The sequence below is a fragment of the Curcuma longa genome, chromosome 11, assembly GCF_044706935.1.
Source record: "Curcuma longa cultivar G26 ecotype Majalengka, Jawa Barat chromosome 11, ITB_CL_G26_1.1, whole genome shotgun sequence".
Classification (NCBI taxonomy): Eukaryota; Viridiplantae; Streptophyta; class Magnoliopsida; order Zingiberales; family Zingiberaceae; genus Curcuma; species Curcuma longa.
The window spans coordinates 1,624,278-1,650,199 of record NC_133871.1 but is presented as its reverse complement, the minus strand read 5'-3'; the positions used below and the strand labels follow the sequence as shown (position 1 = coordinate 1,650,199).

The 25,922-nt window shown below is 39.8% G+C and overlaps 4 protein-coding genes and 1 pseudogene across 4 annotated transcripts; all 5 read left to right on the top strand.

Annotated features, from left to right (window-relative positions):
- Positions 1-232: 232 nt before the first annotated feature.
- LOC141842347 (uncharacterized) lies at positions 233-5,420 on the top strand (annotated as a pseudogene).
- A 2,078-nt stretch (positions 5,421-7,498) lies between these two features.
- LOC141842346 (putative serine/threonine-protein kinase PBL25) lies at positions 7,499-9,844 on the top strand. Its single transcript, XM_074730555.1, has 5 exons — positions 7,499-7,799; positions 8,139-8,374; positions 8,467-8,656; positions 9,029-9,420; positions 9,524-9,844. The coding sequence occupies exons 1-5, from the start codon at positions 7,700-7,702 to the stop codon at positions 9,719-9,721; spliced, it is 1,116 nt and encodes a 371-aa protein (XP_074586656.1). The 5' UTR covers positions 7,499-7,699; the 3' UTR covers positions 9,722-9,844.
- Positions 9,845-10,177: 333 nt separating this feature from the next.
- Positions 10,178-17,026, top strand: LOC141840324 (uncharacterized). The gene is made up of 10 exons (XM_074728268.1): positions 10,178-10,666; positions 10,743-10,914; positions 10,987-11,186; positions 11,264-11,419; positions 11,494-11,664; positions 15,339-15,845; positions 15,922-16,093; positions 16,168-16,367; positions 16,445-16,600; positions 16,675-17,026. Exons 1-10 carry the CDS (start codon positions 10,260-10,262, stop codon positions 17,024-17,026), a joined length of 2,493 nt encoding a protein of 830 aa, XP_074584369.1. The 5' UTR covers positions 10,178-10,259.
- Positions 12,158-14,261, top strand: LOC141842345 (putative serine/threonine-protein kinase PBL26). Its single transcript, XM_074730554.1, has 5 exons — positions 12,158-12,342; positions 12,684-12,919; positions 13,012-13,201; positions 13,569-13,960; positions 14,064-14,261. The coding sequence occupies exons 1-5, from the start codon at positions 12,243-12,245 to the stop codon at positions 14,259-14,261; spliced, it is 1,116 nt and encodes a 371-aa protein (XP_074586655.1). The 5' UTR covers positions 12,158-12,242.
- Positions 17,027-18,427: 1,401 nt separating the features above from the next.
- LOC141842344 (putative disease resistance protein RGA4) lies at positions 18,428-23,033 on the top strand. Its single transcript, XM_074730553.1, is given in 3 exon segments — positions 18,428-20,985; positions 20,987-21,917; positions 22,767-23,033. Coding segments are annotated over 2 exon segments (3,456 nt in total). The 3' UTR covers positions 21,885-21,917; positions 22,767-23,033.
- The last annotated feature ends 2,889 nt before the right edge of the window (positions 23,034-25,922 follow it).

The window sequence follows — 25,922 nt, the reverse complement described above, 5'->3', positions numbered from 1 at the left end:
ATAATATACCTCATTTTCTTTAATTCATAACGACTTATAATTTATATATTTTTAAAAGAATAATTAAAAAAACATTTTAAACTTTTTATAATATATCTTCATTTTAATATAGTGACCTAATAAATATATCTCATCGTAATTATTTTAAGGAATAATTAAAAAAAAATAAATTATAAATAGATAAGCAAGGGCGGACGGCAGTCGACAAAAATCAAGAATCAAGAGAGCGCCTCGGACGACCTCGATCTCGTGCTCTCCCAGCAGAGGTGCGAGCTAATGGCCGCGACCGTCGCCGAGTCCGACCTTGATCTCGCCTTCCGCCTCCAGATGGAGGAAGCGATGGCCGCCTCCCTCGCTGATCTCCCATCCAACGCCCCTTCTTCCTCTACGGCCGCCACTGCAGCCGCTTCCTCCTCCTCCTCCTTTCCGCCTATCGTCGCCGATTCCAACCGAGGAGGCATCTCCGACGCCATCCTATTCCAGACCCTCGAGGTCGAACGCTTGCACGACGAGATGAGGGACCTCGAGCGGTCCCGAGCCGAGGTGCGCCGCATGACTGATGACATCCACCGCCTCGCTCACGACGAGCGCCTCGCTCGCGAAATCGACGAGATGCCAGAGGACGAGTGGGAGGAGTACGGAGACCATATCGAGCGGCCTATCGAGAACGTCCAGGCCGTCGAGGCGCCTGCCTTTCGCCTCTACTTCAAGGGCATGGTCAGCGAGGCGCTTCTCGAATGGCCGTTTGGCCCATCTCGCCGCCATTGCAGCGGCCGTCTGCGATCCCAACGGAAATCTGTTGCTTAAAATCCAGAAGCCGGTGCCGATCGCGGACGTTGGCACCTGCCGCGAGGTAGTGGAAACGGCGGCGCTGATCGAGGGGCTGAATGCGGTCATCTCGTTAGGCATCAAGAACATATCCGTGTTCTGTGACTACAAGGTTCTTTACAATCACGTGAGTACGTTCTTTCCAGGAACTTTTTGGTTTTGCTTCTCAAGCTCCATCTCTTAGATTTCACTTTCCCATCGTAACTAAAAGATTCTTTACTACTACATGTTTCTTTTTTGTCAATTTGGGTCTCTCATCAGTGCAGATCGCAGAATATTTGGGTATTATCTGATCAAGACGGTCGGATTCCGCAGTGCCAATTACCTGAACTCATAACTTTATGTTTGATATTTACTAGTGATTCTATCTTTGAACAACTGGGGCGCTCTTTGTGTATATCAACTACTACAGCTATTAAGGCTTAGTTTGGAATTGTTTTTGCAACTGCGAGAACATATCAGATTAAAAATTGAATGTGAGAAAGTAGCTGAGGGACAATGGATAGTGTTTTTGGCAAACCTACAATGGAAGTGAGGTTTCTCTATTTGAGGTGCACAGTAAAATTATGATTAAATGTGGTAAGAGTACAAATGGCTATAAGGCATCTGCAATGCTGCCCCGTTATAACACATAAAAAAATAATTAAAAAATCTGTTAAAAAAGAAAATCAACTTTGTACTATGTATTTTTTTCACAATATTATGTGAGGTTTGATTTATTTTTATATTGCCTAAAGAATATTAATTTAACTTTTAATAGTAACTCTATGAGTTGATTTATAGAGTCATACTTCAATATTTGTGTTGATAAATTCATCTTGTTTATTACATTCTTGATTCAAAGCATATGATTACAAAGCATATAACTCGATCTATTTAGAAGAGTCTAATAAGTAATAAATGAAATAATAACTTATACAAATTAATGACTTAATATCAACTCATAAGGTTACAACTAAAGAAAGACAAAGTGAGATCTCACATGAAAGGAACTAGGTTTAGGATATAAATATATATTTCTCAAAATGATGAAAAGGTAAATTTGTCTTATAAAAATTTATAAGTAAAAAAGCAAAACAATTGTGCAATTCCTTTCACTTTGAGTTTCCCTATTGTGATTTTTACAAACACTTCTTTGGCATAATTGTGAAACACTCTAGAACAATTGCCTTTGTGTAGAAGAAGAAACTTATAATGTGGAAACTTAGAGATAGTTAACGGTAAGGTCGTAATGGTGGAGTCAATACCATGTGGTTTGTCTCATTGAGATTAGGCTCTAATAGTGAGAGGGTGATCAGAAGTTTTGTCATTTCTAGGCATTCTTCATCTTCCTCTTTTCAATGTTGTGTCATGGTGTTTTCGTCTTTATTTATTCACATGATGCCACATTATGGTTTGTCTCATTGAGACTAGGCTCTAACAGTGAGGTAAGCCAGAGACCCAGGGTTCATTATAAGTTTTGCCATTTTAAAGCTGTCTTCATCTTCCTCTTTTCAATGTTGTGTTGTGGTTTTCTTGTCTTTCTTTATTCGTATGATGCCACCAGGACTCAAGTTACGAATTGTCTTATTATCAACATCATCAACATGATATGTTAATCTCATCTAGTTGAGTTGGCTACATGGATCTTATCCTCCATTGAACTCTATGCAAGCATATCGCTAGTAATGCTCAAATCCCTTAAATCATTTTTAGTAGGATGGGTAACTCTTTTTAACTTGGGTGAATGATAAGAAGAGAAAAGGAAGAGAGGAAGAAAATCACAAAATTACACATTCATCACAGTTCACTTTTATACATTATGTTCTACTTTCTCTTTCGTTCTCTTTTTTCTTCCTCATTATTTATCCAAGTAAAACATAGCTTATATTTAAACATGAGTTAATCAATGATGTAATAGGCTCATGTTGATTATTTTGACTACAGATCAGATCACTATGTTTCTCAGCTAGACGTTAAAACTATCAATGTTTGTGTTTTTATCTGTCTTGGTTATATGACAATTATGATCTGTATTCATATCTCATTCAGATATCCTTGGTGGATAAATAAGAATTTGTTGGGTTAATTTTTTTATAAGTAGAGAGGTATATGTGCAGCGCTACTTGAGTTTTTCACATTTTGTGAACTGTCCAAATTTATGATATGTGGAGCATAGTTTTAAAATGCTAAGCAGCTGCCTTGGTTGTTTTGCCAAGGGCGTGCACTATGCCTAGTGGCTAGGTGGCCCTTTTAAAAAGTCTCACAGACGATCCACCTAGGCAGCTGGGCAAATCTAAATAATTTTTTTTAAAAAAAAGTTGTTGATTCATTTAACATTAGGTATCTTTTCGTTATTTTGATATTGTAGTATGACATTAATTATAAGCTAGCTATGTGGTTTCTTGCAATTTATATTTATAACTATAAATTATTAATTTTATATTTTATTGTGATTTTTGTTTCTATTGTTGTTAGGTGTTTAATGTTAATGCTTATTTATGAATTGTAAATTTGTTTTGATTGATTAAGGATACAGTTGTTATATATTTATACACATTAATATTGTCATTCTTAATTTAATTTATTTCTCTTTCTTATTTTAATATTATTATACAATTGATTGCCTATTTTCCTAAGTATTAGTCAATGGGCCGACCGCTTATTACCTCGAACCACTTTTTAATACCTTCATGTGGAGCAAGTATGAATGGGGGAAAAAAATTGATATCATTTTTTGGTACTGTTACCAGTATAACATAGTCAAGGTAAGATAGGACAATGGAAGTTGGCGAATTTAAAACATACCAGGATGTTGTGAGGTCATGCATTGTTAGCTAGTTAAGAATAGACCCAGAATGGTGGTTAGGTTAGCACTGATGTTATTCTTGTTTTTCAAATTTTAGTGTTGATTTTCATGTTGATACTGAGATTTGTTGTAATTATGCTAACTAATGGCGGGATAATTATTACAGTAAAGGTTATATGAGTCTACTTGTGTGCTGATGGCAGCAAGTAGACTCATATAACCTTTACTGTAATAATTTAAACAACACAGATATGGATTTTTGAAACATATTTGATTCTGTAGCTTCTCTAAATCTGATGGCAGCAAAAATTTTCCTCTAAACTAAACAAAGTTTGAGATACGTTGGTTGATTTTGAAGTGCTTGATGATTGACGAGCAATTTTTGTGGCTGTCACCATCTGGGTCTCCTTGTATCAATTACTTCAAGAGTTCAAGCTGAATCAATTAGATGGCATAAACTTCCAACATGCTCCATAAATCACCCATGGAGACCAACATGCCCACCTTGCCGAGGCTCTTGTAGAGCGGACACAAAAAAGTGTGCTATTCTCCATTTGGAAGGCATGGTTCTTCTAGGCCAGTGCTTCATTTTATTAGACTTAACAACGATAGGCCTCACTGTTGCTCCCCATGCACATTTACACCATGGAATTCAGTTTCAGCTTGGCTAAATGCATGATCTATTAGTATACATGATGCAAAACACTTGACTACGTAAAGATAGTTGTCACACATCCTTGATCTGTCAAAGTTGAACTACTAGCGTGCCATCTACTTTATCATAAGTGCATAACCATGAAGTTAACATGAAGGTGTATTCAAGGTGTATTGATTTAGGTTGCTAATGATGTTGCAGCTCAACATGAAGAGTCTGAAGGTCCTGACATCTTCACATATCTTCCAACTATTAGCAACCAATAGGGAAGGGAGATAATGAGAAAATTCATGGAGACTTTACATTGAGGGCATCAACGTAATGGACTGGTGGAAGGTTGGTTACTGACATTGAAAACACAATGGTTGACCTCATGAAGAGAGTAAGCCTACAATGTAATGGGATAGTGCATATCCTTGGCAACAACTGTGAGGAGTGGGTGATCGAATAAAGTTTAGCTACAACTACTAGATAACTTCATTATAAAGTGTAGTCGAGAACTTTATTGCTCAAACTTGGCGAATCCACTCTCCTCACAACTAAAACTTGACACAAACCTTATAAAGAATGTCCTACAATTTTAATCTTGTATCACCAATTTTACAAAATATATTCAACACTAGATTCATGCATGTTCCAAATACTTGCATTAGATTTCTTGTCTTCTAAAGAATTTTTCTCCCTGCTATTCACATACTGAGCGTAATTATTGAGCATAATAATAATAATAATAATAATAATAATAATAATAATAATAATAGCATATCAATTTGTGTATTTGCGTGGGTTGTGTTCATTTTTTTTCCCTTTACATTAAAATGCCACATCCTCATGTTCTACTTTTTATCCACGTTAAATTCCTGTTGATGTAGCATCATACATACAATCCTTTCTTTTTATGGAATAACCTCAATTAGTTTACAGGTTAGAGGTATATGGGTCCCTAGAAGGAGACAAGAATTCCTGTCGCGGTTGTTTCTTGAGGTCAATTTACCCTTCAGCTTCATCATGCAGGTGCGGGTATGAATTTTGCTACACTTGCGGTGCCGAATGGGTGGACAAGAAACAGACATGTAATTGCCCTTTATTCGATTATGGAACGGAAGAGGAATCAGAAGTCTACGATGAGGACGAGGATTACAGTGATGAAGACAGCTACTACGATCCTTATTATGATGACTTAGGCGAGGCGAATATGAATTTTCTTATGTAACCCCTGCTGCTGCATCAGTTTTATTTCCTCTTCATCTGTTTAAAGTCTTAATTTACACTACTTGGGGGATTTGCACTCCATGACTCATGAACTGCGTAGGCATGTGAATATGGTAAGGTAGCAAACTGCTTTCGATGAAGTGTGCATTTTGCTTCGTTAGCTGCTGCTGTGTGTTCTTAAACTTATCGACATGTGTTCCACAATTTCTTCTGATGTCTAAAAGATTTGCAGGATTGAAGCAATTTGCTAATGATTTATTTGCCTTGCTTCATCTCTAGCTTTATCTAGCATCTGTTATGAGTTAATTCTCTCTACCTATTTGCTTGATTGTTACCAACTCTTTGATGCCCTTATATAGTAATGAACAATATTTTTATTATTTATAATGAGGTGGAAAAATTTGTTTATAGGACTATTCTTATAAAAGAAAATTATAGGAGTTCACACAAATTGGTTGAACTATTCTTCATAGATAGATAAGGAGGATGGGTAGAATTTTTGATTTTTCACATTGTCAAATAGTTGAACAATAAAAATAGATAGTGAGGTATAATTTAAATTATTATTTATCATATTGATATGATATAGAGGATATTGAATTTAGTTTTTTAATTTCAATTTAAAATTATTTTCTAATATTTTAATCTAAAATAGAGATCTAATTTTTTAGATTTTATTTTCTATTTATATTATCATTGCTGTTTAAATAAAATATAATAAAAACAAAACAAATTTAGCGATTTAGATGGATTAATAAAAAAATTTGAATAAATATATAAATTACATTCGTAATAAAAACTACAATACATAAAGCTATAAAAATTAATACATAGTACATAATTATTATTATAATAAAATTTATGAGTATAAGTACAATCATTTTAATTTTCAATTTCTTTTTAATATATTTTCTAAAAAAATAATAAATGATGTAATGACAATTTGAGGATATATCTAAAATATTAAACAAGATAATAAAAATAAATGATAAATAATCATATCTTCATCTTTCATTAACAACCTGATTATAATTATTATTATATAATAAAAATATATAATTAATATTCTCTCACAAAAAATAAATACTTCTTAATAATTTAATAGATTAAATTAAAATTTTAAAAACTTACTTTAAATAAGATTGTTTGTCAAATATATGATAAATGATGATAAAAGAATAGTTTTGTATTATTTACAAAATATTGAAAAATAAAATAATGATGTGATGTACATACTAAATCTGTTTTTATTTCTTTAAATACAAACAAAACATTAAAAAAAATTAAAGCAAAATCAAATCTGTCAAAAATACAAACAAAACAGTAACAAAAAATCCCAAAGTCCGTAAGTCATTCGTTATGTTTCAATTTTTTTTACCATTATAATACTTAAGAACACTATCTCATAACTTTTGGGTATAATTAAGTTGAATGTTGATTATGATAAAGATTAATTTTTGATAAAATCAAGATAATAATTTTTTCTATCGTGATCAATTATAATTTTTTGATTTATTTATTTTTATAAATGATCAATGAAATTAAATGTGTAAGACTCAATGATAAATTTTATTTTTTATTAAAAAAATATCGCAATCAATATTATTCATTAAAATTCCACGTCTGTTTCAAGTTGAGTCAGAATTGGACGACTGAGTCGCTGAGTGACTTTTTCAGTTTTTTTTTTAAAATTGATTTATTTATCTATTTTGGGCATTCTAACAGCAGAACTGAGAGACGTCGAGGTTTACCATTTTTAACTAAAAAAAATTCAAAATTAGGGCAACGGCTTCTCAACCCGTCTCTATTGTCTTCCGCCCAAATTTGGATCGACGTCCAGCCTCCGGAGCACTTCAAGTATGCCGTCGACTCGAAGCCGTCGCTGCCTAAGGAGCCACCGCTCACCGCCGAAGAAGATATCTCTTTCTCGAGCCGACTCACTCCTGCAGCCAGAGCTCGACCTTCTGTTTGTGTTCCCTAAAGTCCCCCCGACCTTGGGGCGTGCTGATCTAGTTGTGGTCCTTTCTGTGGTAGGTGAAATTTCAAATTGTGTTGAAGGTTCTGATCTTACCAAGGATTTCTACGTCTGCAAGGCCGAACAATTTTGGATCTTTTTGGTTGAAGTTGTTTGCTTAATTGACGATCCTAGAAATTTAGGGTTTTGCCTGCAATCTTGAGGTTGGCAGGAACACGGAGAGATAGTGGGAGATTGAGAAATGAGTTGCTTTCCTTGTTTCTCGAGGAAGAGGATCCCAAAGGAGGAACAATCTCGCATTGTAAGCGGAACAGATGAAAATGAGCTCAGGAAAAAGCCTGGTGAGTTCTCCTTCATTCCCCACTGATTGATATACCATTAGTTTGCTGAAACACAGTGATAAATACACATATTAATCAAGCAAGAAAGACTAAAAAAGACTTAATTAGCAACGTTAAAAGTGCATACAATTCATTTCAATGTAGATGAGAATACAGTAGAGGATCGAACCCAATGACATAGGAGAATTCATATATTCGACTCCACTTAATGGGATAAAAGCTTGATCATTACTATTGTTGTTGCTTGCGTATGGTATATCATGTTCATTTTTGTGTTTTTCATGTCATTTGATTGTCCCTATACTAATGCGTGAGTGAGTTTTGTGTTTCATCGGGCAGAGTATGCGGCACAAAATTCCACAGAAGCAACTCGAAAATATGCCGGAAATGGTAATATTGCATCACAGACTTCCACAGAAGCAACAACAAGAGATGCTGGAAATGGAAATATTGAAGCTCAAAATTTCACATTCCGTGAGCTGGCTGCGGCTACCAAGAATTTCCGGTCTGAATGTCTTTTGGGTGAAGGAGGATTCGGCAGAGTTTATAAGGGTCGCCTTGAGAACCTTGGACAGGTAAATGGGTAACTGACCATTCTTGCTCTTTCTTTGATCACTGTTAAATTGTGTAGATGCTATTCACAATCATCTAATGCATTCGGGTTTAGGTGGTGGCGGTTAAGCAGCTTGACAGGAATGGATTCCAAGGGAACAAAGAATTCATTGTCGAAGTGATGATGCTTAGTCTCCTCCATCACGAAAATCTAGTCAAGCTTATCGGCTACTGCGCCGATGGTGCTCAAAGACTTTTGGTGTATGAATACATGCCCTTGGGCTCCTTAGAAGACCATCTGCTCGGTAATATTCTCATAGAAGTAGCTTATTTCATACCTTTGCCTAATATTGTTGGCTTGTTGAATCAGTAACAAGTATATCGTTCATCCAACCTTTTTTTTTTCTAAACTATTGTGTGCTCTACTTTTAGAAGGTCATTACCTGTACTGAAGTTCGATGTTCCTCTTCCATTAGTCATTCCATGTGTAGGAAAGTTTTGCTATAATCCTCCGTTTTGCTATAATCCTCGCGGGCAATCCAACTTGAGCATGATAAAATGTGGTGGACAGCTACATGTAATCGTATCGATTCTTGTTCTCTATTCTTCTGAAGTTTAACTAGTGGCCATGGATAAAAATAAATAAATTAGGATGATCCAGTTTACTCCGTTTACAGATATCTCGCCGGAGCAGAAACCTCTAAACTGGTACACCAGGATGAAAATAGCATATCATGCTGCTCGAGGTCTAGAGTATTTGCACGAGGAGGCCAACCCGCCTGTGATCTACCGTGACCTCAAATCATCCAATATCCTACTTGATGAAGATTTCAATGCAAAATTGTCTGATTTTGGTCTTGCAAAACTGGATCCCATGGGAGATGAAATCCATGTTTCTTCGAACGTGATGGGCACTTACGGGTACTGTGCGCCTGAGTATGCTAGAACAGGTGAACTTACAGCGAAGGCGGATGTATACAGTTTCGGAGTTGTGTTGCTCGAGCTAATCACAGGGAGGAGTGCAATTAACACGGTGAAGCCAACGAGTGAACAGACTCTTGTCTCTTGGGTATGCAATCCTCAAACCATCTGGAAATTTAGGATCAAAGAGTGACTGACAAACTGTTCTTAGTTTACAACTCATCGTTTGTTCTAATTTTGTATTTCAACAGGCGATGCCAAAATTCAAAGATCAAAAGAGATTCAAAGAACTAGTTGATCCACTCTTAAAGGAAGATTATCCAGCAAATGGCTTGAGCCAAGCAGTTGCTGTTGCTGCATTATGCCTTCAAGAAGAGGCTCCCTCTCGCCCCTTCATGGCCGACGTCGTCACCGCACTAAGCGTTCTTGTAGACACTCCCCGAGCGTAGACCATTCTCCAGCATCAAGATCCAACTTCTAAGCATTGGATGCTATATAATTGTGAACTTGTGCAGTGAAAACATGTTCAGGGTTTTAGTTTCTCGCCTTAACCTTCCTCTTACTCCTCTGTATGGTCCTTGATGATGACTGTTTTGTCACAAGTAAACATGATATGATTTCGAAAGGTAAACTCTAGTTTTCGGGTAGTTGACGACTATATCTCTCTCAAATTTGGTGTGAATGTACATCAAGTTGGCACAAATGAGACCTTGGACCAACTAAAGTGGTTGGTGTTTGTTGCTACACTTTGTCCAATCGTCTTCTACAAGAAAATGGAAAGCTATTTTGTGAAAGTTATGTTTGGTAATATGTTTTTCCTTGCTATGAAAATTTGCTTTTATGTTTTATAAAAGTTTAACCATAGTCAAGGTGGAAGGAGATAATATTTCGAGCTCCCAGGGCCGGATTTTGCCGGCGGAAACGTTGGCGGAGATCCATAGCCTACCCAGAGCAAGAATCGTGGCGCCGATCGAGCAACCAGACGAGATGAGCTGGAAATCCCTCTGCTGCTCGCCGGCGGAGTCATTGCAGGCGGCGGCCAGACTCGCCGGATCCTACCTCAGAAGAGGCGGAAAGCTTCCCATCCTTGTCGTGGTCGTCGCCGTATTCCTACTCGCCGCCGTCATGTACGGCGAGGACATGCGGAGCTTGGCCGAGTACTCCTGGTGGCGCTACAGGGCCCTCTACCCCGCAGACTACATCCCCGGCGACGTCTCCGTGCCGGCGACTTGCGATCTCTTCGATGGAGACTGGGTGTTCGACGATAGCTATCCCCCATACCAGGAGCGCAGCTGCGAGTTCCTCTCGAAGCAGGTCTCCTGCTTGCAGAACGGCCGGCCGGAGTCCAAGTACCAGAAATGGCGGTGGCAGCCCAAGAACTGCTCCTTGCCTAGGTAAACATCAGATCACATCTTCCGCCCTCCTTGGCTCGATTGTAGCTGACGCGAGTCCAATTCGTGAAACCCTCAGATTCGACGCGAGACGGATGCTGGAGTGGCTGCGGGGGAAGCGGATGCTGTTCGTCGGCGACTCGATTAACCGGAACCAGTGGGAGTCGATGGTGTGCCTGATGCAGACGGCGGTGCCGCGGGGGAGGAGAAGCCGAATCGTCGACGGATCTCGCCTTATTTTCCCGATCAAGGTACTGCCGCCGATTAGGCTTTTTTTTTCCAGATCTGGAACCCCGATCCCCAATTGCTTGTCCGATCTGTAGGAGTACCGTGCCTCGATCGAGTTCTACTGGGCGCCGTTCCTGGTGGCGTCGAACTCCGACGCGCCGGAGTTCCACAGCATCCCGGTGAGGATCATCAACCCCGACGCGGTGGAGAAGCACGCGGCGCACTGGAAGGGCGCCGACGTGCTCGTCTTCAACTCCTACATCTGGTGGATGAACGATCCCCGGATGAAAGTCCTGTGAGTTAGCGCCAGATTTGATCTCTTCTTAGCTACTGCCACTCTCTCACCGTCAAGATCTCAATGTCTGCGACCAGGCGGCCGGGAGCCGGGAACTGGACGGAGCATGACGAGATTGGGAGAGAAGAAGCTTACGAGAGGGCGTTGAGGACCGTGTTCGATTGGGTGGATCGCAGCGTGAACCCCGACAGCTCCGCCGTCTTCTTCATGAGCAGGTCCCCCGCCCATGGCCGGTGATCATCCATCTCTTCGTCGGAATTCGTCGACTCAAGCTTCTCTGCAACTAATCTTCTCGGGGGTGGCGCAGGAGCACGGACTGGGGCAACTCCGACGGGATCAAGTGTGCCAAGGAGACGGAGCCGATCCGGAACATGACCGGAGTGCCCACCGCGTCGAAGATGTGGGAGGTGGCGAGGAAGGTGACAGGCTCGACTGCGCACGTGCCGGTTACCTTCGTCGACATCACGGCCATGTCTGAGTGACTTTTTCAGTTTTTTTTTTTGTTTTTTTTAAAAATTTATTTATTTATCTATTTTGGGCATTCTAAAAGCACAACTGAGAGACGCATAACTGAGAGACGTCGAGGTTTGCCATTTTTAACCAAAAAAATTTCAAAATTAGGGCAACGGCTTCTCAACCCGTCTCTATTGTCTTCCGGCCAAATTTGGATCGACGTCCGGCCTCCGGAGCACTTCAAGTATGCCGTCGACTCGCAGCCGTCGCTGCCTAAGGAGCCACCGCTCACCGCCGAAGAAGAGATCTCTTTCTCGAGCCGACTCACTCCTGCAGCCAGAGCTCGACCTTCTGTTTGTGCTCCCTAAAGCCCGCCCGACCTTGGGGCGTGCTGGTCTAGTTGTGGTGCTCTCTGTGGTAGGTGAAATTTCAAATTGTGTTGAAGGTTCTGATCTTACCAAGGATTTCTTCGTCTGCAAGCCTGAACAATTTTGGATCTTTTTGGTTGAAGTTGTTTGCTTAATTGACGATCCTGGAAATTTAGGGTTTTGCCTGCAGACTTGAGGTTGGCAGGAACAGGGAGAGATAGTGGGAGATTGAGAAATGAGTTGCTTTCCTTGTTTCTCGAGGAAGAGGATCCCAAAGGAGGAACAATCTCGCATTGTAAGCGGAACAGATGAAAATGAGCTCAGGAAAAAGCCTGGTGAGTTCTCCTTCATTCCCCACTGATTGATATATCATTAGGTTGCTGGAACACAGTGATAAATACACATATTAATCGAGCAAGAAAGACTAAAAAAGACTTAATTAGCAACGATAAAAGTGCATAAAATTCATTTAAATGTAGATGAGGATACAGTAGAGGATCGAACCCAAATGACATAGGAGAATTCATATATTCGACTCCACTTAATGGGATAAAGGCTTGATCATTATTATTGTTGTTGCTTGCGTATGGTATATCATGTTCATTTTTTGTGTTTTTCATGTCATTCGATTGTCCCTATACTAATGCGTGGGTGAGTTTTGTTTTTCATTGAGCAGAGTATGTGGCACAAAATTCCACAGAAGCAACTCGAAAATATGCCGGAAATGGTAATATTGCATCACAGACTTCCACAGAAGCAACAACAAGAGATGCTGGAAATGGAAATATTGAAGCTCAAAATTTCACATTCCGTGAGCTGGCTGCGGCTACCAAGAATTTCCGGTCTGAATGTCTTTTGGGTGAAGGAGGATTCGGCAGAGTTTATAAGGGTCGCCTTGAGAACCTTGGACAGGTAAATGGGTAACTGACCATTCTTGCTCTTTCTTTGATCACTGTTACGTTGTGTAGAGGTTATTCAGAATCATCTAATACATTTGGGTTTAGGTGGTGGCGGTTAAGCAGCTTGACAGGAATGGATTCCAAGGGAACAAAGAATTCATTGTCGAAGTGATGATGCTTAGTCTCCTCCATCACGAAAATCTAGTCAAGCTTATCGGCTACTGCGCCGATGGTGCTCAAAGACTTTTGGTGTATGAATACATGCCCTTGGGCTCCTTAGAAGACCATCTGCTCGGTAATATTCTGATAGAAGTAGCTTATTTCATACCTTTGCCTAATATTGTTGGCCTGTTGAATCGATAACACGTATATCGTTCATCCAACCTTTTTTCTAAACTGTTGTGTGCTCTACTTTTAGAAGGTCATAACCTGTACTGAAGTTCGATGTTCCTCTCCATTAGTCATTCCATGTGTAGGAAAGTTTTGCTATAATCCTCTGTTTTGCTATAATCCTCGCGGGCAGTCCAACTTGAGCATGATAAAATGTGGTGGACAGCTACATGTAATTGTATCGATTCTTGTTCTCTAATCTTCTGAAGTTTAACTAGTGGCCATGGATGAAAATAAATAAATTAGGATGATCCAGTTTACTCTGTTTACAGATATCTCGCCGGAGCAGAAACCTCTAAACTGGTACACCAGGATGAAAATAGCATATCATGCTGCTCGAGGTCTAGAGTATTTGCACGAGGAGGCCAACCCGCCTGTGATCTACCGCGACCTCAAATCATCCAATATCCTACTTGATGAAGATTTCAATGCAAAATTGTCTGATTTTGGTCTTGCAAAACTGGATCCCATGGGAGATGAAATCCATGTTTCTTCGAACGTGATGGGCACTTACGGGTACTGTGCGCCTGAGTATGCTAGAACAGGTGAACTTACAGCGAAGGCGGATGTATACAGTTTCGGAGTTGTGTTGCTCGAGCTAATCACAGGGAGGAGTGCAATTAACACGGTGAAGCCAACAAGTGAACAGACTCTTGTCTCTTGGGTATGCAATCCTCAAACCATCTGGAAATTTAGGATCAAAGAGTGACTGACAAACTGTTCTTAGTTTACAACTCATCGTTTGTTCTAATTTTGTATTTCAACAGGCGACGCCAAAATTCAAAGATCAAAAGAGATTCAAAGAACTAGTTGATCCACTCTTAAAGGAAGATTATCCAGCAAATGGCTTGAGCCAAGCAGTTGCTGTTGCTGCATTATGCCTTCAAGAAGAGGCTCCCTCTCGCCCCTTTATGGCCGACGTCGTCACCGCACTAGGCGTTCTTGTAGACACTCCCCGAGTCTAGACCATTCTCCAGCATCAAGATCCAACTTCTAAGCATTGGATGCTATATAATTGCGAACTTGTGCAGTGAAAACATGTTCAGGGTTTTAGTTTCTCGCCTTAACCTTCCTCTTACTCCTCATCTGTATGGTCCTTTATGATGATTGTTTTGTCACAAGTAAACATGATATGATTTCGAAAGGTAAACTCTAGTTTTCGGGTAGTTGACGACTATATCTCTCTCAAATTTGGTGTGAATCTACATCAAGTTGGCACAAAAATGAGACCTTGGACCAACTAAAGTGGTTGGTGTTTGTCGCTACACTTTGTCCAATCTTCTTCTACAAGAAAATGGAAAGCTATTTTGTGAAAGTTATGTTTGGTAATTTGTTTTTCCTTGCTATGAAAATTTACTTTCATGTTTTATAAAAGTTTAACCCTAGTCAAGGTGGAAGGAGGTAAAATTATGTTTTAGCTCTCGTCTTTAACATTGAGCTTAAAGACTTCGTTGATGCTCGAAGCCATTGGTGATGTTTCAATAACCTAAGCTTATTCAAGTCCTCGGTCATCTTCAAAATGACTTTATTATCCCTTTTGTTTTACAAAAAAGATGGAATCTATCATCCTAGTTGTCCCACACGGTCGGTCTCTTATGATTATATGTGAGAAGGTAAATCGAGAAACTACGATTGATCACGACGGAGGGACTTTATTAACTTCCACATGTACGATACAGTGATAAAATATTTAGAAGAACAATAAGAGAATCATTGTTTAGGAACATTTAGAAGAGTAATAAGAGATCTCTTTGTGCATCTTACTCATTTTGGTCCTCTTCTTTCCTAGTGATCCAAGTAAAAGAGCATTGCCCCTTGTTTCCCTCTTATTCTTTCCTTCCAAGTAAACAAACTCTAAGCAAGGGCGTCATATGTAATTGCATAAAATTATCAATTTGATTTTTGGTATGAAATTTCAAAAAATGGGAGGGGCAAAGTAAAATTACTCTGTTCCTCCTTCCTTTCCCCTGTTCGTGTCCTATAATTAAATTCGCAGCAGCAGCCGTGCGTTGGAAGCTCAAATCCATGATCTTCCCGAGATGATCGAGCTCCCAAGGCCGGATTTCGCCGGCGGAAACGTTGGCGGAGATCCATAGCCTACCCAGAGCAAGAATCGTGGCGCCGATCGAGCAACCAGACGAGATGAGCTGGAAATCCCTCTGCTGCTCGCCGGCGGAGTCATTGCAGGCGGCGGTCAGACTCGCCGGATCCTACCTCCGAAGAGGCGGCAAGCTCCCCATCCTTGTCGTGGTCCTCGCCGTATTCCTCCTCGCCGCCGTCATGTACGGCGAGGACATGCGGAGCTTGGCCGAGTACTCCTGGTGGCGCTACAGGGCTCTCTACCCCGCAGACTACATCCCCGGCGACGTCTCCGTGCCGGCGACTTGCGATCTCTCCGATGGCGACTGGGTGTTCGACGATAGCTATCCCCCATACCAGGAGCGCAGCTGCGAGTTCCTCTCGAAGCAGGTCTCCTGCTTGCAGAACGGCCGGCCGGAGTCCAAGTACCAGAAATGGCGGTGGCAGCCCAAGAACTGCTCCTTGCCTAGGTAAAGATCAGATCACATCTTCCGCCCTCCTTGGCTCGATTATAGCTGACGCGAGTCCAATTCGTGAAACCCTCAGATTCGACGCGAGACGGATGCTGGAGTGGCTGCGGGGGAAGCGGATGCTGTTCGTCGGCGACTCGATTAACCGGAACCAGTGGGAGTCGATGGTGTGCCTGATGCAGACGGCGGTGCCGCGGGGGAGGAGAAGCCGAATCGTCGACGGATCTCGCCTTATTTTCCCGATCAAGGTACTGCCGCCGATTAGGTTTTTGTTTTTTCCAGATCTGGAACCCCGATCCCCAATTGCTTGTCCGATCTGTAGGAGTACCGTGCCTCGATCGAGTTCTACTGGGCGCCGTTCCTGGTGGCGTCGAACTCCGACGCGCCGGAGTTCCACAGCATCCCGGTGAGGATCATCAACCCCGACGCGGTGGAGAAGCACGCGGCGCACTGGAAGGGCGCCGACGTGCTCGTCTTCAACTCCTACATCTGGTGGATGAACGATCCCCGGATGAAAGTCCTGTGAGTTAGCGCCAGATTTGATCTCTTCTTAGCTACTGCCACTCTCTCACCGTCAAGATCTCAATGTCTGCGAGCAGGCGGCCGGGAGCCGGGAACTGGACGGAGCATGACGAGATTGGGAGAGAAGAAGCTTACGAGAGGGCGTTGAGGACCGTGTTCGATTGGGTGGATCGCAGCGTGAACCCCGACAGCTCCGCCGTCTTCTTCATGAGCAGGTCCCCCGCCCATGGCCGGTGATCATCCATCTCTTCGTCGGAATTCGTCGACTCAAGCTTCTCTGCAACTAATCTTCTCGGGGGTGGCGCAGGAGCACGGACTGGGGCAACTCCGACGGGATCAAGTGTGCCAAGGAGACGGAGCCGATCCGGAACATGACCGGAGTGCCCACCGCGTCGAAGATGTGGGAGGTGGCGAGGAAGGTGGCAGGCTCGACTGCGCGCGTGCCGGTTACCTTCGTCGACATCACGGCCATGTCGGCGCGGCGCAAGGACGCCCACGCATCGGTGTACACCACGCAGCAGGGGAAGTTGCTGTCGCCGGAGCAGAAGGCAGACCCGGCCAAGTTCGCGGATTGCATCCACTGGTGCGTGCCAGGGCTGCCGGATACTTGGAACCAACTGCTCTACGCCCGGCTTCTCTCCCGCCGGCCGCCCCAATGACGGTGAAGGTTTCAATCTAGTCTTCTCTTGATTTTCTTTACCAAATTTGTTGAGTGCATTATTATTTTAAATTTATTAAATGATATTTTAAAATTAGTTTTATTTTGCTTTTGTAATATAATTTATTATATTATTATATATTTTATGTCAATAAATGTTTTTAAATATTAAATATAGTTAAAGGGGTATCCTAAAATTATATTTAGTCGGTAAAAGAGTACTTTTTGTTCATACACAAACTTAATAGTAAGATAATAGCACTTAGGATATAATTTAATAAAATGTATCGTGTAATTGAATAGTATTTGCATACAATACAATTATATAATTTGATAAGACTTAGAAAAATACAATTTGATAGCACTTATAATAATAATAATAATAATAATAATAATTTAAGTGTGTAAATAATAAATAGTACTTTAAAATAGATATATTATGTCGATGACATTGATTTTAGTCTTGCATAAGATTTGACTTATCAATATATTTTTTATATATAATAAAAATATACATTTTATTTTGTAAATTTTAATATTTTATTTTATTTTTTTTGTTGCATTAGGTAATTATATTCTTTGTAAATATATAAACTAATACAATTTATTGAAAATTTTAATATTATAAAATTTACAAACTAATTTGTAATATATTAAAATTATTATTACTTAATTTTAATAAGTATTTTGTATAAAAGTTTATTGTAAATGAAAGAGAAAATTCAAAAATACCTCTTATTTTTATCATCAACAAAAAGATATCTTATTTTTTTAAAAAATAAAAATATCTACTATCTTGACAATATACTATTCAATATTATTGTAGTAGGTCTTGTCAAAGTTAAAATTGTTAAAATTGAGGATAAGAGTTTGAATTTTGACGAATCTAAGTAATATTTTTCTTTGTTATATTTTTTTGTTATGATCAATTATAGTTTTTTAATTTATCTTCTCATTGATGATTATGAGATTGATTGTGTGGATCGTTGAGACGGTAGATTTCATTTATTGCATAAGACAATGGATACATGATATGTGTCATACGATTCGATGGGCTCCACATCTTCTCTCAGCACAGCGATCATCACTTTTTAATATTTTAAAAAGTATTATTTAATCCCTTTGAAAACAAATTTAATTTTTTTAATACAACTCTTAGAAATTTGTGGCCTGTGGGTTGTGGCGTTAGCGACTTAGATTTAATTAATACCCACTCACTGTCATGGTGAACTGTAATTTATAAACAATCTTATCGGAGACCCAACCCATTTATAAAAAAAAAAAAATGAAGGCTTCAAAGTCGTCGCCCTGCAAATTGTTGCTTCTTGTTTCTTCTCCAAAGCTATTGTTAGCCAGATCCACACCAAACAACTTCTGCATCCTTCTTCATCGATCCGGAGCTATGGAAGGAGCTTTGGTAGCTACAGCACGCTTTGTGGCGGCAGATCTCCTCCATCTCGACGAGAAAATCAAGGCAATAACTGGTACCAAAAGGAAGATGGAGAAGCTCAAGGAGTCATCCGTCATCATCGACAAGGCGATCCAACACATCGAGTCCCGCTCTTTTAATGATGATACTGTGAAGGACTTGCTGAAGAAGCTCAAATACTTGGCCTACGATCTCGAGGATGTTGTGGATTACTATGACACCAAAGTCTTCCAGAAGAAGCAGAGATCAAATACTACTTTTTTAAGGCCGGTGCGTGATTTCTTCTCAGTTGATAATCAAGTTGTGTTTAAGAGTAGGGTAGGTGGCATGATAAAAGCTATAACAGAAAGTCTGGATTCTATTTTGCTGCAAAAGTCTGTTCTTTCCAATTTGTTACAAGAACAAGGCAGTATCCCCACATCGCAACCAAGTCCCTACAGATCAGAGACCCACTCCCTCAATAGCTTTGTTGTTATAGGGAGAGATCCAGAGAAGAATAAGATTGTCGACATGTTAACAAAGAATGATGATGATGAAAGCAATCATGGCACAGTGAAGGTCATCGCCATCGTTGGGATGGGTGGCCTCGGGAAGACTACACTTGCTCAGCATGTTTTCAATGATGAGAAGGTGAAAGCTCATTTTGAAAGTTCAAGAATGTGGACTCCTGTTGGGGCTGAATTTGATCCTGCAAAGATAATGAAGGCTGTTTTAGAACTGGCTACTGATGCACCAGTCAACATCTCACAAATAGATTTAGTGAGGCAGAAGCTAGAAAAAGCATTATCTGGGAAGAAATTTCTGCTCGTGCTAGATGATGTATGGAATGAAGATCCATTAAAGTGGGGTGTACTGAAAGCAGCCTTAACATGTGGGGCGAGAGGAAGCAAAATTTTGGTGACAACCCGTAGCCAGCAGGTCTCTTTGATTATGGACTCATCCAATACCACCCATCAAATACAACAGTTGTCCCGAGATGATTGTTTGTCCTTGTTTCAACAATTTGCATTTGGAGATCAAGCAGCGGATCAAAACTTGATGAAAATTGGTGAAGAGATTATTGAGAAATGTGGCGGTGTTCCCTTGGCTGCTATATCTCTTGGTAGCATGCTCCGTAGCACTCGAGATGAAACTTACTGGTCCTCGGTATTGAACAGTGAAATATGGCAGTCGGAAAATGAGGAAGATAAAGTGTTAGCTGTATTAAAGTTGAGCTATGACACTCTCCCTCCACGGTCAAAGAAGTGTTTTGCATTTGCTTCCCTATTCTCAAAAAATTATACTATGGAAAGGGATTTACTGATACAACTGTGGATAGCAAATGGTTTCATACGTTCAGAAGGAAATTTTGATGCTGAAACAGTGGGTAAACGTGTCTTTGATGATTTAGTAATGGGGTCATTCTTTCTCTTGGCACCTTCCCATGATTTTGAAGAAGATAGTCATGTAACCAAGTGCAGGATGCATGATTTGATGCATGATCTGGCACGATCAGTATCTGCAGATGTATATTGGAATTCTGATCAAGACTCAGTGGAAGTTATTGGAAAACGAACATATCATTTGCAAATAGATCAAAGAAAGTTTCCAAACATGACTCAGGTGGTCTTAGATAAGAAACCATTGTACTTGCGCACCTTTATGACCTTTAAGCCCCGGTATGCATTTTCAAGTTTCAATTCAGGTTTGAGTATGAATCTGCTTGAAGTCTTCTCAGAACTGAAATTTTTGCGGGCGTTAGATTTAACTCACGGTGGCATCTTGGAAGTGCCAACATCAATAGAAAATCTGATACATTTGAGGTACCTCAACTTATCTAAGAATAAAATTGAAGTTCTGCCCGACTCCATAACCCTTCTCTGCAATTTACAATATCTCAATCTCAGTTTCAATGAGGCACTTCAAAAGCTACCAAAAGAGTTAGGGAAGATGCAAAACCTTCGGGATCTTGATATACAAAATGATATTAGATTGACACACATGCCTTGTGGATTATTTCGACTAACTAATCTTCGAAGTTTACCTCTCTTTATTGCTGGTGACAAAACTGACACATGCTCAATTATAGAGCTTGAGGATTTGAAGCTTCGTGGAAAAATGAAAATTAAATTTTCCAAAGATTTTCAGAATTATTCTTGTGGTGGAAGAAAAATCTTGAAGAATAAAGATCTTAGTGAACTACAGCTAGAGTTCAATGGATCGCCAATAAATGACATGTTGGATGATCTCTGTCCTAATATGAGCTTAAAGAAGTTGACCATATGCAATTATGTTAGCCCACAATTTCCAGCATGGTTGATGGAGTCACAGTTGCCAAATTTGGTTGAAGTTAGCCTTGAAGGCTGCTATGGTATTGAGAATATTCCTCCATTTGGAAATCTGCAGTTTCTTAAGAAGCTTCACTTAAAAAATGTGGTTGGCATTACGGACATGGGTGATGAGTTCCATGGTAACGGAGGCTTTCCTTCCCTTCAAGAACTCATCTTGATTGGGATGGATGATTTACAGAAATGGTCAAACTCTCATGATGATGTGTTTCCCTAAACTGCAAAGTCTGATTATTATTGATTGTGAAAAATTAGAAACTATGCCGTGGCTTCCTACAATCCAACACCTTGAGATATCAGACTGCAATAAGAGCATACTCTCATGTATCGGAGGGCTAACTTCTCTTTCTGTTCTCAAAGTGGAGGGTGGGCATGGGCATGTGCACCTCACATCCCTTCCAATTGGCTGCCTCAGAAACCTCACATCCTTGACAGAATTACGAATTACAAAATTGAGACAACTCCAATCTCTTCCTGGGGATGAAATGCAACACTTAAAAATGCTTCGTTCATTGACCATTCAAAGTTGTGATAATTTGGAATCCTTCCCGTCGGAAGTGGGGCGTCTCAGTTCTCTTTGTTTTCTACAGCTCTCAGATTGTCCAAGTGTAAAATTACAGCCGGAAGAACTCGTATATATCTTGAATTCAGTAGATAAGTTCCAAATAGAGATTTGTCACCGCAATGTCAATTTACATGGGCAACTACAAAACTTACAAACGCTCGAAGAATTGTCTGTATGTGGCTATCATGTTACCGATAATTTCATGATTGAGTACAGAGCAAGCCGAAGATTAAGTATTTGTTGTTGTGATGAATTGGAGTCGTTGATGACAGCAGCACCAGTAATCAGTGTGTTACAACAGCTAAACATACGTTCCATTAATATCTTGCCTGACTGGCTGCAGCATCTCAAATATCTTCGTTTACTATCAATCGTGGACTGCCCACGGTTAGAAAAGGTGCCAGAGGTTTTGAAGAATCTACATATGTTGGAAAGATTATGGATTGTTGATTGCCCACAACTGAAAAGTAGATGCGAAAGGGAGACAGGTGAAGATTGGTCAATCATCTCACATGTTCCACATGTTTATATGGAATAGGCTCCTCAGATTCAGCCGGACATGGTTCGAAAGGTAAATTAAAAAACCATTTTAGTTGAATAAAATAACAGATCATTATATGTACGTATTTCTATAGTTGTACAACTTATGATTTCTTTTTCTTTTATAAAAAAGTTTATTTTTTATTTAATTTAGCTTGAGCGCCATCGCAGCCTACAAGCGAGGCTGGCTGCATGCTCAGCTCCGGTCGCGACTTCGTCCGACCACGAGCTTAGCCTCGGTGCTGAGCTTGGCTGGCTATGAGCTCTATTTTTTTTTTGCTTGCTCGATTTTGCAAGATGATGTCTATGACGACTATGCCAATGGTTATTACAATGTGGACTTTCTTTTAGGTTTAAACTTATGTAAATTGGAGGATTGATGAGGATGGAAAAATTTAGTAATGCTTAATTAGTTGCTACATACTTATGAGATTGTTAATTTTAAGCCTTAACAAATCAGAGAACATCATTTTATAAAATGTAGTGTGCTTGTATTGATAAGATAAATTCCACTACCTTTGTCATATCTTATGTTTGTGTCCAATATTTATTTGTGCATCTTTATATTTGATTATTGACTTCGTTATATTATTTGTGCAAGTCTCTATTTGGCGTGGACTTAAAGTAGTTGGAGACCCTGCATCTTTGTTCACCTCTTTAGGTATATATCTACAACATTGATTATTTAACTCCTAGTTTATGTTATTTATCTACAATAGTAGTTACTTTAATATTAGTTATTATTTTACCAGTTTAGCAATAATTAATTATGTTTCTATTTTTGTTGAGTGTTTATATTAGTTTTGCATTAGAGTATTATTTTCTGTATTTTCATCTTAACTATCTTACTTTTTGTTTGTTTGTTTGTTTTGTTATGTAGGAAAAGAAGATCAAGAAGATGAAAAAGAAAAAGATATTTTACTTATAGTTTGTTACGATGTTATGGGATTGATTTGAACAATGTTAATGGGATCAACTTGAACAATGTTATGGGATCTTTTGATGATGATTTATTAGTTTAATTTTGTTTTGGATTTTATTTGTCTATGATGTATCAAAATTGATGTATAGGACATATAGTTTGTTATGATGTTTGTTGTAAGAACTTTGTTGTGATACTTATAATGTTGATATTTACATGTTTGTACGACGATGATAAATGAGTATGTTGATATTTATAGGTTTGTATGTGGATGATGGATGAGTACGTAGATCTAAAGATGATTTGATATGTATGTATATGATGTTTTCGAAATGCAAACATGATGTGTAGAAAAAAAATATGATTGTCGTGCGACAAATTTTATAACAAAAATATTAGTTGCAAAATCTATAAATCTGCGATGAAAATTATTTTTGTCATAAATTTACAACAAAAACTATTTTCGTCGCTCATCAACAACGAAAATTGATTTCATCGAAAATTTGCGATGAAAACTATTTTCGTCGCTCATTTGTGATTAAAATAGTTTTCGTCATAGATTTGCGACGAATTTGGTAATAAAAATTTTTTCATCATAAATTTTACGATGAATTTTTATTTTTTCGTTGCAAATACTTACGATGACCTATTAGCAACGAAAAAATATTTATTACAAAAGTCATCATAAAATTTTTTACAATGAATTTTTCATAGATTTTTGTCACAAAAATCTAAGGGGGCATTTGGTTTGAAAATTTTTTTCTATTTTTAATGCTTGGAGAATTCACGAAGAGGGTTATTTCAGCGCAAGGCCTTCTTTCTTCTCTGCTTTATGACACACAGAAGAAAAGTCTGATTTTTAGTACCGGTGCCGCGGTTCCCACCGAAGGCGCCAGATTTGTGGAGGCCGATGTGAAGATGCTTAAGTTGTTGGGGGTCGAAATTACAATTCTTAACTCGAGGAAAAAAAAAAAATTGTGCAATGAGGTTATGCCACCGGGGAGAAATTTGGAGGTGTGCGGTGTTACTGTAGCTATGTTTTCTATTTCTCAACCGCAGTTTCTATTCTCAATGATATTTTATCATTTTTTATTTTAAAAAAAATAATTTCTCATTTTCTAGAGAATGAAATTGCAAAACACAAAGCAAACAGTAATTTTTTAAAAAATAAAAAAATAAAAATAAAAAATGACCAAATCAAATCCCCCTAAGCTTCTCTCTTCTCTTCTTTCTGCTCATGGCTTCCGTCGTCACCATTGCCCTCCTCCTCTTTTCATCTGCCCTCGCTGTCATCTCCATCGTCCCCTATCAGGATAGCAACTAACGATGACCAAATTAAATAAATTTATTTTTATACGTATAACAACTATACTATAGTTGTTGTAATAACATTGGAAGCCCTCCTCCATGATTAATTACAGCTTTTTGATTTACCTCCTCATAGATGGTCGTAGGATCGACTATGTGGAACCGTTGAGATGACGGATTCCACCTTTCTACGTAAGTGTAATAACATTGGAATAAGTATGTTGAATACGATAGAGTATATATCTTTATGATATATTTTTTTTAGATAGACATCTTTTGATGAAAACGATAATTATTTATGCCCTTTTAATTTAGATAGATCAACTTTACATCCCTAAACTCATTAACTTCATATGGAATGTTAATTGATCCGGCGCAAAAAAGTCCCCGGCGACAATGGAACACGTGGCATAAAGGAAGGACAAGAAGCCCAAAATAGGCACGGGGAAACATTTTCTAGAAACCAAGGGAAATGTAGGGAATATCAATCTCCCTAAGAAATGAGCTCCCCTATTGGCACAGCAAGTGTAGACCACACAAAAGGTCTGAGCTCTCGCACGGATACCCCATCCTCACACCAAACGACAACCAAGCAAAACGTAAACCTCATCAAGGGAACAACACATACTTGGGGATACAAGACAAGTTCTTCGCTAAATGGATGGTCATTCCTTAATGATAATGCACCACCTCATAACCAGCTTCATAATCGCATCGCCTGCCTACTTCCGGACAAGGTAAAGGCATCGCATGCCTACCTCCGGACAGGGTAAAAGCATCGTAGGCCTACCTCCTGACGAGGTACCGGCATCACAGGTCTACTTCCTGACGAGGTACCGGCATCACAGGCCTACCTCAAGGCAAGATACCGGCATCACAGGCTTACCTCCGGACAAGGTACCGGTATTGCATGCCTACCTCAAGATAAGGTACCGGCATCACACGCCTACCTCAAGGCAAGGTACCGACATCACAGACTTACCTCCGGACAAGGTACCGGTATCGCGTGCCTACCTCAAGATAGGGTACCGGCATCACATGCCTACCTCAAGGTAATGTATCGGCATCACAAGCCTACCTCCAGACAAGGTACCGACATTGCGTGCCTATCTCAAGCTAAAGTACCGGCATCACATGCCTATCTCAAGGCAAGGTACCAGCATCACATGCCTGCCTCAGAGCAAGGTCCTAACCTTGTAGGCCCATCTCACGATGGGATCAGGGTATCATATGCTTACCTCAGGGCAAAGTCCTGGCTGCACACGCCCACCTCTGGGCAAGATCCCAGCCAGGACTTCCAGACAGCTCTACGGAGATCTCCCAACTAAAGTAAGGCCGTCAGTACACATGCCTCCTAGGCGCGCCTCCCCAATCCGGCCACTCCCAACATCCGTCTGTGGAATGTAGTATATCAACAGAGTACCACGTCAACCTTCCCACCGAAATTGGTAGCTCATCTACGAGAATGAGAACATAGACCAAGTCCCTTACTTGGCCCAGCCTAATCCCAATCATCCAAGGAAAACACCTCGCGCGGGGCAGAACCGTTAGATGAAGATCTACAAAGCCGAGCCATTAGATAACCAAAAATCCTCAGAGATTATCCTTACTACATCAATAGCGGATCGATAGCCAATCACAGATGCCGAAATCCTAAAATATCGCCCCGCCACCCCTATATAAACTCCACAGGTATGACAATGAACTCTCTAAATTTTTTCAGAATACACACTTCATTGCTCGTTGCCTGACTTGAGCGTCGGAGTGGCCACGCCGGTGCGCTTCTGATTGGACTAACCGCCAAGG

Excerpts from the sequence above, each read along its gene's own strand:
- LOC141842346 (XM_074730555.1), top strand. The coding sequence starts at position 7,700 with ATGAGTTGCTTTCCTTGTTTCTCGAGGAAGAGGATCCCAAAGGAGGAA. Across the intron at positions 8,375-8,466 it reads GCCTTGAGAACCTTGGACAG|GTGGTGGCGGTTAAGCAGCT; the intron begins GTAAATGGGTAA and ends ATTCGGGTTTAG. Across the intron at positions 8,657-9,028 it reads CTTAGAAGACCATCTGCTCG|ATATCTCGCCGGAGCAGAAA; the intron begins GTAATATTCTCA and ends CTCCGTTTACAG.
- LOC141840324 (XM_074728268.1), top strand. The coding sequence starts at position 10,260 with ATGAGCTGGAAATCCCTCTGCTGCTCGCCGGCGGAGTCATTGCAGGCG. Across the intron at positions 10,667-10,742 it reads AAGAACTGCTCCTTGCCTAG|ATTCGACGCGAGACGGATGC; the intron begins GTAAACATCAGA and ends TGAAACCCTCAG. Across the intron at positions 10,915-10,986 it reads GCCTTATTTTCCCGATCAAG|GAGTACCGTGCCTCGATCGA; the intron begins GTACTGCCGCCG and ends TCCGATCTGTAG.
- LOC141842345 (XM_074730554.1), top strand. The coding sequence starts at position 12,243 with ATGAGTTGCTTTCCTTGTTTCTCGAGGAAGAGGATCCCAAAGGAGGAA. Across the intron at positions 13,202-13,568 it reads CTTAGAAGACCATCTGCTCG|ATATCTCGCCGGAGCAGAAA; the intron begins GTAATATTCTGA and ends CTCTGTTTACAG. Across the intron at positions 13,961-14,063 it reads AACAGACTCTTGTCTCTTGG|GCGACGCCAAAATTCAAAGA; the intron begins GTATGCAATCCT and ends GTATTTCAACAG.